At 33.4% G+C, this 13631-nt stretch overlaps 1 protein-coding gene across 2 annotated transcripts in view; it reads right to left on the reverse strand.

Annotated features, from left to right (window-relative positions):
* Positions 1 to 2867: 2867 nt before the first annotated feature.
* Positions 2868 to 13631, reverse strand: part of LOC125266903 (ras-specific guanine nucleotide-releasing factor RalGPS1) — a 206867-nt gene continuing 196103 nt past the window's right edge. The window contains exons 15-20 of one of the 2 annotated variants that reach the window (XM_048188025.1): positions 12030 to 12110; positions 9054 to 9159; positions 7207 to 7299; positions 6906 to 7011; positions 6322 to 6413; positions 2868 to 5043 (exon numbers count right to left, since the gene is read on the reverse strand). In XM_048188025.1, the coding sequence (XP_048043982.1) occupies positions 5014 to 5043; positions 6322 to 6413; positions 6906 to 7011; positions 7207 to 7299; positions 9054 to 9159; positions 12030 to 12110 (508 nt within the window). In that variant the 3' untranslated portion in view covers positions 2868 to 5013. The remainder of the gene's footprint in view (positions 5044 to 6321; positions 6414 to 6905; positions 7012 to 7206; positions 7300 to 9053; positions 9160 to 12029; positions 12111 to 13631) is intronic. The other variant, XM_048188026.1, reaches the window with a different exon arrangement.

The raw sequence follows: 13631 nt of genomic DNA on the forward strand, positions 1-13631 counted from the left end.
GGATCCCCGAAGAACCGTAGACAAGAGATCCAGGCCAAAGAATATAACGTTACACTAACTCATTGATGAATTCAACAATTTCATTGTTCTGTACTCTTTGTCCAGGCTGCGTCCGAAATCGCATAGTCTCTGAGTAGGTAGGGTACTTAATTTCAACAAGTACTTACTTAACGAGCACTAAAATAGCCTGAAAGCGTGACTTTGACGTTATCTCAAGCGCAACATCTTAGAGATGAGCGTCTGGGGTAACGTTAATTCATCTATCTGTAAATACCTTGATATTGATGAAACATTTTATGGTCTTGCTGCCCATTTATTTTGTGACTGTAGTATGTATAAACAATACATTTGGTTAATGTGACCCACAGTTTTATCCTTAAAGATTTTTTTTTATTATTACGAAAACCCCAAATCTCTTGAATGTCGTTATAATTATAATTATTTTATATTCAAACTTTTTCATTCACAGGCAAAAGTGGCTTTAATCTCCTATATTTTCCTCCTTTAATTTAACTCTCGTTTCATCCCTCAGGCTTATAAATAACAACAAATGCATTTTTTTATGCATTATGATGAATTATTCAAAGCTATTTAACCTTGTCATTGTGCTTTTTTTTAAGTGAAATCTTTAGCAGATAGGTTTGCACCTACATGCCACTAGAGTGCAGTAAACACCAATATATCCAACAATCACAGACCCTTCCAATCCCACTCCCATCCTCTCAAACCATGGTCAGTGTTCCTCTAGAAATCAAGCGAAAAATGACCAAGACAAAGCTGTGTTCACTGCATTTAATGGTTGTACAGAAGAATCAGCCTTTTAGCTGATAAACCGCAATGTACCACGATGGCAAACAAGAAATAATTTAGCAACATATTATTTACATGGCAACACAACAAGAGTTAATTCACAGTCATAACGTACATGCTGTACATGTGTGTCTGTGTGTTTATGAAAGCGCTCGCTCCTCGGACAATACAGAAATAAAAACGTGTCTCTTCAACAAAAACAGTTTAATTCATACACAGAAAGGCAAAACTGATGCTAGATAAATAATACTCGCAACAAATAACTAGTAATCACCATCAAGAGTCAGTTTGCTGTGTGCAGCGATATTATTAGACTCAGAAGAATGTTTTAAATAAATCTGACAATTCACTGTAAAAAAAAAAAAAGGAATAAGTTTGTACCAAAAGGAAAATGTTGTCATTATTTACTCACCCTCATGGTGTTCCAAACCTGTATGTTTTTTTTCTTTACGTAGGACACAAAATGAGACATTTTTCCATGTGACAGATCATTGTGATTCACTATAAAGCTCTACAAAAGTACAGTAGTCTCATAGAATCGTACACTATATTCCAAGAACAAGTATACAAAGTCCTTATTTTTGCAACTTATTCCATACACTGACAATTAAACCCCCTCAAAATGATTAGAAAAACACATTTAAAGTACTCTATGTGCATCAAGCTCTCTATTCTAAATCTTATGACTCCAGAATACAGAGCATGATGCACACTGAGCACTTTTATGGTATTTACTGCAAAAAATGCTGTTCTTACTTAGAATTTTTGTCTTGTTTCCAGTCCAAATATCTAAAAATTCTTAAAATTTTCTTGACAAGTAAAAATTATTTTCTTGTTTTCAGGAAAAATAAGTCAAAATTAAGTGAGTTTTTCCTTAAAACAAGCAAAATAATCTGCCAATGGGGTAAGAAAAATAATCTTAATCCAAATTGAAAACAACATTATATATTTTATTTTTGGTTTCAGTGCTTCCCACAGGTTTGAAATATACTTGTGGTGGTAGCCGGGTGAAAAATCCTCCTATTACCCACGGCACGAAAATGGACTACTACATGTGACAAACAAATAATGTGTGATTGTTAACAGTATTTTTATTTATTGAAATTCATTTTAATTACATAGCATAGTATTACATTTAATTACATAGCCTACTAATATTATGCATTGTGAATTATGCAAAATTACAGCATTTAAATGTTTATCCTTTTCCTATGTTCTCCTTGCTGTCATATAGTTTCTCTCTCAGTGATTGGGACACAGATTTTACTAGTAAAATGTATAAAATGAATAATATATTTGTCAAATAATGTTCTTAGTCTTATCTTCCTGTGGGGGAGACTACAATAATTTACTATGAATTCAATGGAAATCAAATTAAATACAATTTATTATGTAACCAAAATACCAATAATGCCCAAAAGAAAAAGAAAAAAACTTTTAATTACTTTGACTTTTGACTACTTGACTTTTAATTATAAACAAGCCCGAAATACACCGGGACTCTTATTTTGAAATGTCTATACTATTGCAGGCTGATCCTTCAGATTCTTAGAACCGTATAAAACATTTTATATAAAGGCCATGAAGTAGACATTGTAATAATTCATCAACTTGAGTTCATTAGCAATCGCTTGGCATAAATCTGCGCTTTTCACCGATTGAGAATCACTTTGAAGCAATCTGAACCATGGTCTGAACATAGAGTCTGAAGCGCGCGAGCTTGTAGAACGCGCAACAGCGCCCCCTTGTGACTTTGCAAAATGCAGCGCCTGTGGGAATGTCAGCGGGAGTAAACAGTTCTGACGCACACATAACGAGCAGGTACGAAACGACTAGCTATTCGATCGCGGATGGTTTCATTATCTTGCGCGGATATAAAAGTATAAGAGAATAAAAGTAATAAAAGCAAAAATGTGTCTCCAAATATACTTGGGCGGCTGTTATTATTACGTGGGCGGCCCGCCCAAGTAAAGTCTATGTGTGGGAAGCACTGAAGATTATTTTGCTTACCCCATTGGCAGATTATTTTGCTTGTTTTAAGGAAAAACTCACTTAATTTTAACGTATTTTTCCTGAAAACAAGAAAATAATTTTTACTTGTCAAGAAAATGCTTCTTGATTTAAGAATTTTTAGATATTTGGACTGGAAACAAGACACAAATTCTAAGTAAGAACAGCATTTTGTCCCACAGACAATAAATCAGCATACTGGAGCGAACAACATGAGGAGTAAATAATGACTGAATTATTCCTCTGATTCTGCTTCGTGTCAGATTTCTGAAGCTGATATGAATGTACTTTGTGAATTGTTTGTCCAGTGTTTCTCCTTCAGCTTCATTCAAACATGCTTATAAAACACACACACACACACACACACACACACACACACACACACACACACACACACAGTTCATTACAATCATCAGTCCTGCACAGAACGAAATATGAGAAATAAACGTACAGACAACTACATTATTAACCAGTGCTGTTCTTTCACTCGATCTGAATTGATCTCAAATCAATACTAAACGCTAAAACAGCGTCTCCTTACATCGTTGGCTGCCGTAAGATGGTTCACATTCTTAAACTGATATTATCAGACATAAAAGAATAGATATCTGTTCAAAATCAAAACTCTTTTCAGTTAATTACAGCTGTCGTATCTGCACGTCATTGCATGTATTGGAGCATTCGGCTGCTCCGTTGATAAATCCCACCAAGACATGTCCACGTCACATTTCACACCCAAACTCAAAATGAATTATGTTTTGCATAAAGAAAATCAAGTCTATACTTCATCTTTTTTTAATCCTTTTCATGACAATGAAGTACATTACTTTAAGCACAACTTAATTGCATTACAGTATAAAAAGCATTTAATAATTTAAAAAAAATCAATAAGCATAAATTAAAAGGCAGTATAATAAATATAAATACTTACAATTTAAATAATATATCAGTGTTTTTCCCTTACAGTAATGAGAATTTGAGGGTTAAATGTGCTCAATTGTCATGAAAATAATGCAACAAATCTTTAAGCAAAATATCACAACCTATTTAATTCTATTCATTTAGGGGTGAGATATGCATGACGTGGACATGTTTTTGAAGGATGTGTGATTCATCCAGTAAGTGAATGTAAGCGCTTTCAATGATAATGATCTCACAATTCAAAAGAAGCAGTTCTTGTACTTGTGAGATGAGCTAAATGGAAAATAAGTGTGTTATCCTGTTGTGTTTTTGAGTGATCATGATATGAAACTGTTTTGTCCTGTTATAAGGAACCCTTTCAAAGAAAATTAAATGTGACAAACACAAACTTTGCCGGTTTGAGTTGTGAGATGTGAGCAAAACCTACTTAAAATCAGGCGAAACCTTCATTTGACAGAAAAGTCACTAGAATTTGTTAATACTTAAAGCCCAAAACTAGGTTTTACGAGTATAAAATGGCTAAAACTGAAACTGGATTCAGAATCCCTGATGTAAACAAGTCACACTCACAAATATCCTTCAACCAGATCACTTTCACATCATAACATTAACCAAAAATAAAAATCACTGTGCTAAAAAGAGATCTTGGCAACCATGATGTGTCTGTAACTAAACCATGAACCAGTGCGAGACGTTATCTGGTTTGAACAGCGTCATCAGTCTTCAGCTTGAGGAATTGTGCTGATCCGCTTGTGTTTTGTTTGTTACGGCTCTTTGTGGGAGCAAATGCCTGTTAGTTTGGCTTTTTAGTTTTAGGCTACAGATCAACTTCAAGACGGGTGGCACGGTTTTCTCTTTCCCCCTAAAACTCATTTACATCCGCACAACAATGCTCATCTCAAGCTTCTGTGTTTAATTTAATTTCCAAAATGTCTCGGCAACACCTCGAGATCCAAAAGTCTCCATGGAGAAGACACGATGGAGCTGAAACAGGGGGAAATTTACCTCCTTTCCGACCACATCCTTTACCAGAACTAGTGCACAATCCTCCACGTCCAAAACCGTCCAGGTCTGTAACAAGCATCTTGATCTTAGATGTGGACGTCGGGGCTCACGGAGGGCCGGTGGAACAGAACGAGTCTTTTGGCTCAGTGACTTTTTTTTTTTTTTGCTCTTTCTTCATCCTTTTGTTGAACTAAACACGTTCTTCTCAATCTCTGTGGGCCTTTGGCACATTATAAACATCTTCAGGCGAGAGCCACACAAGTCCATTTACTCAAAGGACATGAGATTTGCTGGTATCTAAAAGAGTGGAAAGAGCAATTATGGCATTATGCGATTACAATGCTGAGATAAAAGATTAGGGCTGGACGGTATGATGCTGGAGTTAAGATGATCACAGTTGCTGAACAATCTCACAACTTTCTGCATTATATAAAATATATACAACTTTCTGTGTATATATGTGTGTATATATATATATATATATATATATATATATATATATATATGTGTGTATATATATATGTATGTGTATATATATATATATATATATGTGTGTATATATATATATATGTGTGTGTGTGTGTGTGTATATATTTCAGTATTACATTTTATATTTTAATGTATTTTATATAAATTAAAAATGAATACAATATTTTTATAATAAAATATATTAATATAATAAATTAAATGAATAATTTAAATTAATCAATTAATATTCAATATTATGTATTATATTTATCTAATACATATTAAAAACATTAATTAATTATATTACATTTTTAAAACTTTAAAATAAAAATATGAAAAATGAATATGAATCAATGTTTTTGCATTGATGTTAGACTTTCTTTTGTTATTAATCAATCACTTGAATTTCCATTGATTTTTTATTTGAACTTCCATCAAAAACAACTATATATGAGTGTGTGTATTTTTTTCATTATTATATTTTAATGTATTTTATATAAATTTAAAAGATAATATTTGTATATAATAAAATATTATATTAAAATAATATTGATATAAAAACTAAATTAATATAATGTAATATTTAAATGAATATTTAATATTATGTATTAGATTTATATAATACATATTAAACATATTATTTATATACAAATATGAAAAATAAATATGAATCAATGTTTTTGCATTGATGTTAGACTTTCTTTTGTTATTAATCAATCACTAATTTGAATTTCCATTGTATTTTTTTTTTATTATTTGAACTTCCATCAAAAATAACTATATATCGTGATATAAAATTACTCAATATTATTCATTACAAATAATAACAATATATTTATATTACAATTTTAAAACATAACACAAAAAATAATATTACAACTTTTGATTTGAACTTGAGTGTAACATTATGTGACACTGTTTTTGGATTGATACCAGACTTTCTTTTTTTTTTGTTATTAAAAATTGTGTCCAATTTTTTTTTTCCTTGGAACTTTTTTTCCTTGGAACTTCTATCAAAAATAACTATACTGCAATATTATTGCTATGGCAAAAGGATTTTATTGCTTTCGTAAATTCATTTATGAAGCAATGCACATTTCTGGATACCTGAGGTCGTCTTCTCCGACACGCCTCCTCCAGGCGTTTGTGCCATATGATCGCAGAGAACCGATCTCCAGTCTGAAACTTGTAAACATTCCCTAAGAAACAGAGATTCTGCTCAAGTTATGTATATAAAATATTTAAACAAATACAGTCAAAGCTAAAATTATTCACACATTTTTTATATTTTTTGATATATTTTTACTAGTGGGTACAGGACACTATAGTTCATTTATGTAAGTGAGGATAGCAAAATAAAGTAAATTGTGACATATTATACCCAAAAATTCTTCATACAGTGGACTACCAGTAAAATTGATAAACATTTGGAACCAAAAATTATTCACACTTTGACCTGACCATGTTTTGCTTAAGTGTTATCTGACATAATTAAGATTATTTTTTTCTGACACAGTTTAACTCTGAGATTTTATTACCATTTTTTAAGCTATAGTGAATAAACTGTATGAATGAAATGAATGTTCAAGGTGTCTGAATACATTTTGGTTTGACTGTAAATAATTCACAGTCATTCATGTCAATGTCATTTGTCACGAGTGATACATAAATCTACAGTGGAAGAGATGTACCTTTGTCAGGATCGTTGAGCTGAAAGATGTTGGGTTGGGCCGGATCATCCGGAAGAACCACCATCCAGCCCAGAACCGACACTTTCTTACACGGTGCCGACTTGTACTGTTTTGTGGAGTAAGATTTCACCAAATGTTATTTTCATCTTGAATGCGTTTTTTTCCATTTCAAATGATTATTTTTGTCTTCTTAAAAGAATTGCATAAACCTACATCAGTTTATTTATTTTTGAAATGTGGAACTGCTCAGACATTATTTAAAGCACGTATCGTGGAACAAGCCATATGTGAAAGCACTCACATGTTTCCTCTCAGTGGCTCGCAGGGATTTGGATCTGTAGAATATCAGTGTAGAACCAGACAGTGAGATCCAATACCGTGTCCATGAGGCAAGCTAAAAAATTAAATATATAAAACATTACACATAATCCACATACACTCTTTAAAATAAAAGTTCCAAAAGGTTTTTTTTTCTTTTTTTTTTCTCAAAGCAATGGCACTGAAGAACCAATTTTGTTTTCCCAACAAACCTTTCAGTGAAGAAGAACCTCTTTTTTCTTAGTGTGAAGAACATTTTCTACTATAAAGATCCTTTTGTGGAATGAAAAGGTTCCATGAATGTTAAAGTTTCTTCATGGAATCATCAATGCCAATAAAGAACTTTCATTTTTGAGTGTACACTACTGTTTGGGATCACTATGACTTTTTAAAAATTAAATTGATACTTATATTCAGCAAGAATGCATTAAATTTTTTCAAATATGACAGTAAAGACTTTTTTTAATGCTATTATTTTGACCTTTCTATTCATCAAAAACAAAAAAAAATAAAAAACAAAAATAAAAAAATCATGGTTTCCACAAAAATATTAAGCAGCAAAAACTGTTTTCAACATGATATTATTATTATTATTAATAATAATAATAATTCTTGATCAGCAAATCAGCATATTAGAATGATTTCTGAAGGATCATGTGACACTGAAGACTGGAGTAATGATGCTGAAAATTCAGCTTTGATCACAGGAATAAATTACATTTAAAATATATTCACCTAAAAAACAGTTCTTTTAAATTGTAATAATATTTCACAATATTACTGCATTTTGATTAAAAATGGTGAGCATAAGAGACTTCTTTCAAAAACATTACAAATATTACAGACCCCAATGATGCAAACTGAACAGTATATAACTTTTACATAATTGTCTATGACTTTTTGGCAATATCAATACTTTAAATGAGTAAAAAGCTGTCACTGGAAAATATGCCTTGATTATTTTCACATCAAGGGATATTCTTTTTAGATACATTGTTTCCAAGACTTGATGCAGAAATAGATGATGACGTTTTTTTTTCTGGTCAGTAGATGGAGTGGTTGAGTCAACTATTCAGCCCGTTCAAAGCCACCGACACACACCTTTTGGTAATTCTGTATGTTTTCTTAAACAATGTTTGTTGAAGATGTTCTTGATGTCTACTGAAGGCCTTGAAACATCATCATGCAACCTTTAACCAAATAAAGCTGAAGCTAAAAACTTGCCCCTGTTGCATCCTTTTCTTTGTAAAGTATGATCAGCAAATCAACATCTCGAGAGCTATCCGCTTGTATTTTCACTATGTGATCTTCATGCATATAGCCAGCCTTTCTTTCCTTTATTTATGGATATTACGTAAACATGCTTGGACAAAATCCGTCCCAACAACTCTAAAATATAACTAATTATTATAGGGTTAGTCGTTTAGGGTAAGGCAAAAACACAGTTTGGAAGATGGTTTTATTAAGTACTCAGTCATTATTTAAAGGGGACCTATATAATGCCACTTCACAAGATGTAATATAAGTCTCTGGTGTCCCCAGAATGTGTCTGTGAAGTTTCAGCTCAAAATACTCCACAGATCATTTATTACAGCATGACAAATTTACCCCTATTTGGGTGTGAGTAAAATCACAGTTTTTGTGTGTGTCCCTTTAAATGCAAATTTATGGGGATTATGAAAAAAAAAAGAAGTGGGTGGATTTTTACCATTATAGACTGGTTGTAGACACACATCTGTGTTTTACAAATACCTTATAAACTGAATTTTGCATAATAGGTCCCCTTTAAATTTTGTTACTTTTTTTGTTTTTAACTATCATCCCACTCACCTTAGGCTTCCTGCCCTCCTTCAGCAGGGTTTTCCTCTTCAACGGCCCCTCCATTGTGACGCCACCCGCCTCTCCGTGACTCAGACTGGGCTCTGCTACTGACGGACTGCACAGTGGGAAATCACATTAGCTGAATACCTTTAAAACAACAACCAACCTGTGTGTGTGTGTGTGTGTGTGGCTGTAGAGCCTGGAGCGTTCGGTGGACATATGGTGATAGTTGCTTCTCTAACCATGTAATGAGCCCTAAGAGAGCAGAAGTTACAGTTCGCATCTGATCTGAGGATGTGATGGAGTAAAGATGAGCCACGTGAGAGTGTAAAAAGGACAGAAAGGTTCCCCTCCACCCGACAAAACCCCACTCAAAAGATACGGGCTCTGTTTCAAAACCTAGTGAGCTGCCTTTTAACTTCAGGAATCATTTGCAGATGAAACACTGTCCCAAAAGGTAAACAGCAGAAATATTCAGCCTCCTAAAGACTCCATTCTGGATGAATACTTCAAGTTTTAATTATTTAATTATGCAAAAATGGAAAACTGGGCTATTTTATCCAATATTTGACTTTAAATATTTAAAATACCATTCCATATCTTAATTTCCAGTGAAGACTGCACTAGCCATTTATTTACGCTCTCAAACTACTGATATATTTAATTTGCATAGTAGCGGCCAAAAGTGATGTCCAATTTAGGAAAATGGACATCGTGACCCTTTATTTAAATATTATTAAAAATGTAAATGTAAAAAGGATATTGCGTCTCAACTGGAGTTGATTGTTGTATTTGTGATAATGCAATGAAACATGCCAAATTGTGCCGATAATTGTTGGCCAGGCTGTCATGCAAAGAAATTAGGAACATGTGTAAAAACAAGAGAGGACCAAAGAAATATTAATAACTGATTATGTTGTTGTAAATGCTTTTTCCTGTGAGGTTTTTGTTTTTCTATGCATTTTTTGCATATAGTAAAATAAAATAAACTAAACTGTAGCTGTAGCAATTTTGTCAGATAAATACCTTAACCAAGTTTTTGTTCTTCCCTCATATTTGGAATATTTCAAAATTATGAAATATTTTTTCTCATATTTTGATCGTTTAATTTAACTTGTATGGTCATAAAAACAATCATCTCTCTTCTGCCACTACTGTATCTAGATATATTTTACAATGAACTTAAATAGATTGTTTTTGTTCATTATGAACAACTAGATATCAGTCATTTTATATTATGCCATCATTGTACAGTCAGTGTCCAGTCGAGTCTCCTGTGTAACTGTATCACACCTGCATTTCTTCTAGAATCTTCACTTAAATAAACCACAATCAAAGGCACTTAAACTTGGCATTGCTTCGGATAAAAGTATCTGCTAAATCAGGGGTTTTCAATCTTTTAGATGCCCAAATATGAGAGGCCCCATCCTAAAATTGAAAAGACAGCTATATATTTTCATGTACAAAGACCCAATTTATATTGTGTAAAATTAATAGAATATGTGTAAAATATTATTTAGAAAATATTTAGTTTCTATTACATTATGTTATGTTTTTTTCTACTCACTATAGTAATGTACTGTTAGATGTATTACATATTTAAATGAATTATTATTTATTTTAAATATTATGTAATCTAATTAATCTTATTTAATCTTTTTATTTATTTTAACATACTTGTTATTGTTTATTTATTTTAATCATGTTAGTTATTTATTTCAATATTGGTTTTTATTTGTTTATTTATTTAAAATGAATGGTTATTGTTTATTTATTTTACTCAGTTTAATCATATTTTTATTATTTATTTATTTAAACCTACTTCTTGTACCTAGGATATCCAAGTCCACTAAAGTAGGGAGAGCTTTTTCACATCTGGCTCCTAAACTCTGGAATAGCCTTCCTGATAATGTTCGGGGCTCAGACTCAATCTCACCCAGTTTAAATCTAGATTAAAGACACATCTCTTTAGCCAAGCATTCACATAATGCATCTCGTATCAGATCAATTGCACATGACTATCTTTGCTTAATGTTATGAACAGCAGCTACGCTAATTATTCTCCATTATCTCAGGACGCCCGTGACTAGAGAGTACATCAGCTTCAGTTTGGATCCAGCGTCTTACGAAGACTTCAGATGACCAACACCTGCGAAGAGACGGCGCCAACTCCTGCGAGGACTTCAGAAGACGCAAACTCTGGATCAACATGCACATTTCAAATATTGCTATATATCCTAATTATTGTTGTTAACGTGTTCATTACTTCAATGAGCTCATTGTTTCTACCTTAAATTAATTTGCTACCAATGACAGCAAGTTAAATTGCCTAAATTATTACATTGTTAGCAAACTGCGTGATTTGTATATGTACATTTCTGCATTGACATAATTTGGACAGTCAACTCTGATAAACAGATTACCCTAAATTGTAATGTTGACATGCACTCCCTGTGAAGCTGCTTTAAAATGATATGTATTGTGAAAAGCGCTATACAAATATACGTGAATTGAATTGAATAATTGTTATTGTTTATCTAGTTAGTTAGTTTAATTGTATTTTTTATTATTTATTTATTTTTACCCCCAGCACTGCCTTGCCTCCCCTGTGTTAAAAGACTGAATGTACAGAAACTGTAAATGTGAGAAGCTCTATGTGAATGATGCACAAACACGCTGCATCAAAAGGAAGCCGTCTAGGTAGACAGAGAGGACAGTGAACCGCAGGCCAGCTCATTAGGTTTTGGAACAGAGCTTTTCTCTTCTATAAATATAGTAATTCTGGTCAATAAACATCCTGAGATGATGACAATCTGACATCTGGAAAAAGAGAAAACAGATGACAGACGTGACAGTCTTTGGTCTAAACCAGAAAGAGAGGGAAAACTGGGATGTTAGAGAAGAGACGCTGCATGCCAAGACAGGTGAACCCGATGCCCCAGAGGAATGGAGAAGGTGACCTTTGACCCAGGTGGACGTTGGTACCTGTGGGCATGGCTGCGGCCTCTGGGGGAGTTGCGAAGAGGGACCCTCCAGTTAGGGCCCAGAGTTGCGTACATGCGGCCCCTGTTTGCACATTCGGCACAATGAGTTTAACGTCAAATTTGAGCCGATATACACGGGCTCTCACTGACTAATGCAAACTGAATAAAATGATTGAATCTGTGCAAATGTTAAAAGGATAGTACACCCAACAATTATATTTTCTCATCATTTACTCACTGTCTTTTTCATGCAATTAAAACATGCAGTACATTGCTTTCAACTTCCAAACAGCATCATTTAACAGTTCATTCGACGTGTGCATTATATATTAAAGGTGCCCTAGAACTTTTTTTTAAAAGATGTAATATAAGTCTAAGGTGTCCCCTGAATGTGTCTGTGAAGTTTCAGCTCAAAATACCCCATAGATTTTTTAAGTTCATTTTTTTAACCGCCTATTTTGGGGCATCATTAGAAATGAGCCGATTCAGGGTGTGTGGCCCTTTAAATCTCGTGCTCCCCGCCCCCCAAGAGCTCGCGCTTGCCTTAACATAAAAAAAGTTCAAAAAAGCTAATATAACCCTCAAAATGGATCTTTACAAAGTGTTCGTCATGCAACATGTCTAATCGCGTAATTACAGTGTTTATTTTGATGTTTACATTTGATTCTGAATGAGTTTGAGGCTGTGCTCCGTGGCTAACGGCTAATGCTACACTGTTGGAGAGATTTATGAAGAATGAAGTTGTGTTTATGCATTATACAGACTGCAAGTGTTTAAAAATGAAAATAACGACTGTCTTGTCTCTGTGAATACAGTAAGAAACGATGGTAACTTTAACCACATTTAACAGTACATTAGCAACATGCTAACGAAACATTTAGAAAGACAATTTACAAATATCACTAAAAATATCATGTTATCATGAATCATGTCAGTTATTATTGCTCCATCTGCCATTTTTTGCTATTGTCCTTGCTTGCTTACCTAGTCTGATGATTCAGCTGTGCACATCCAGACGTTCTGCCCTTGTCTAATGCCTTTCATAATGTTGGGAACATGGGCTGGCATATGCAAATATTGGGGGCGTACACCCCAACTGTTACGTAACAGTCGGTGTTATGTTGAGATTCGCCTGTTCTTCGGAGGTCTTTTAAACAAATGAGATTTATATAAGAAGGAGGAAACAATGGAGTTTGAGACTCACTGTATGTCATTTCCATGTACTGAACTCTTGTTATTTAACTATGCCGAGGTAAATTCAATTTTTGAATCTAGGGCACCTTTAAGGATCAACTATATCAAGTCTTCTTCTGAATTCATATGTTCCTGTGCAAACTTAAGACTAGAACAAAAGTTGCACAAACTACTGTTATGATGCTTTCATGGTGTTTTCTAGAGTTTAATAAGCTTTATTGCATGGAAAAGAGCTGCACGAACATCTGCTAAACACTTCCTTTTGTGTTTCACAGAAGAAAGAAAGTCATATGGGTTTGGAACGATGTGAGGGTGAATAAATGACTTCAGGTGAACTATCCCTTTAAACCTTAATAACTGTTCTGAGACCAGTTTTTGTTTCGGTTTTAGTTGTGTTGTTGTGTTTTGC

The sequence above is a fragment of the Megalobrama amblycephala genome, linkage group LG4 (assembly GCF_018812025.1).
Source record: "Megalobrama amblycephala isolate DHTTF-2021 linkage group LG4, ASM1881202v1, whole genome shotgun sequence".
Taxonomy (NCBI): Eukaryota; Metazoa; Chordata; class Actinopteri; order Cypriniformes; family Xenocyprididae; genus Megalobrama; species Megalobrama amblycephala.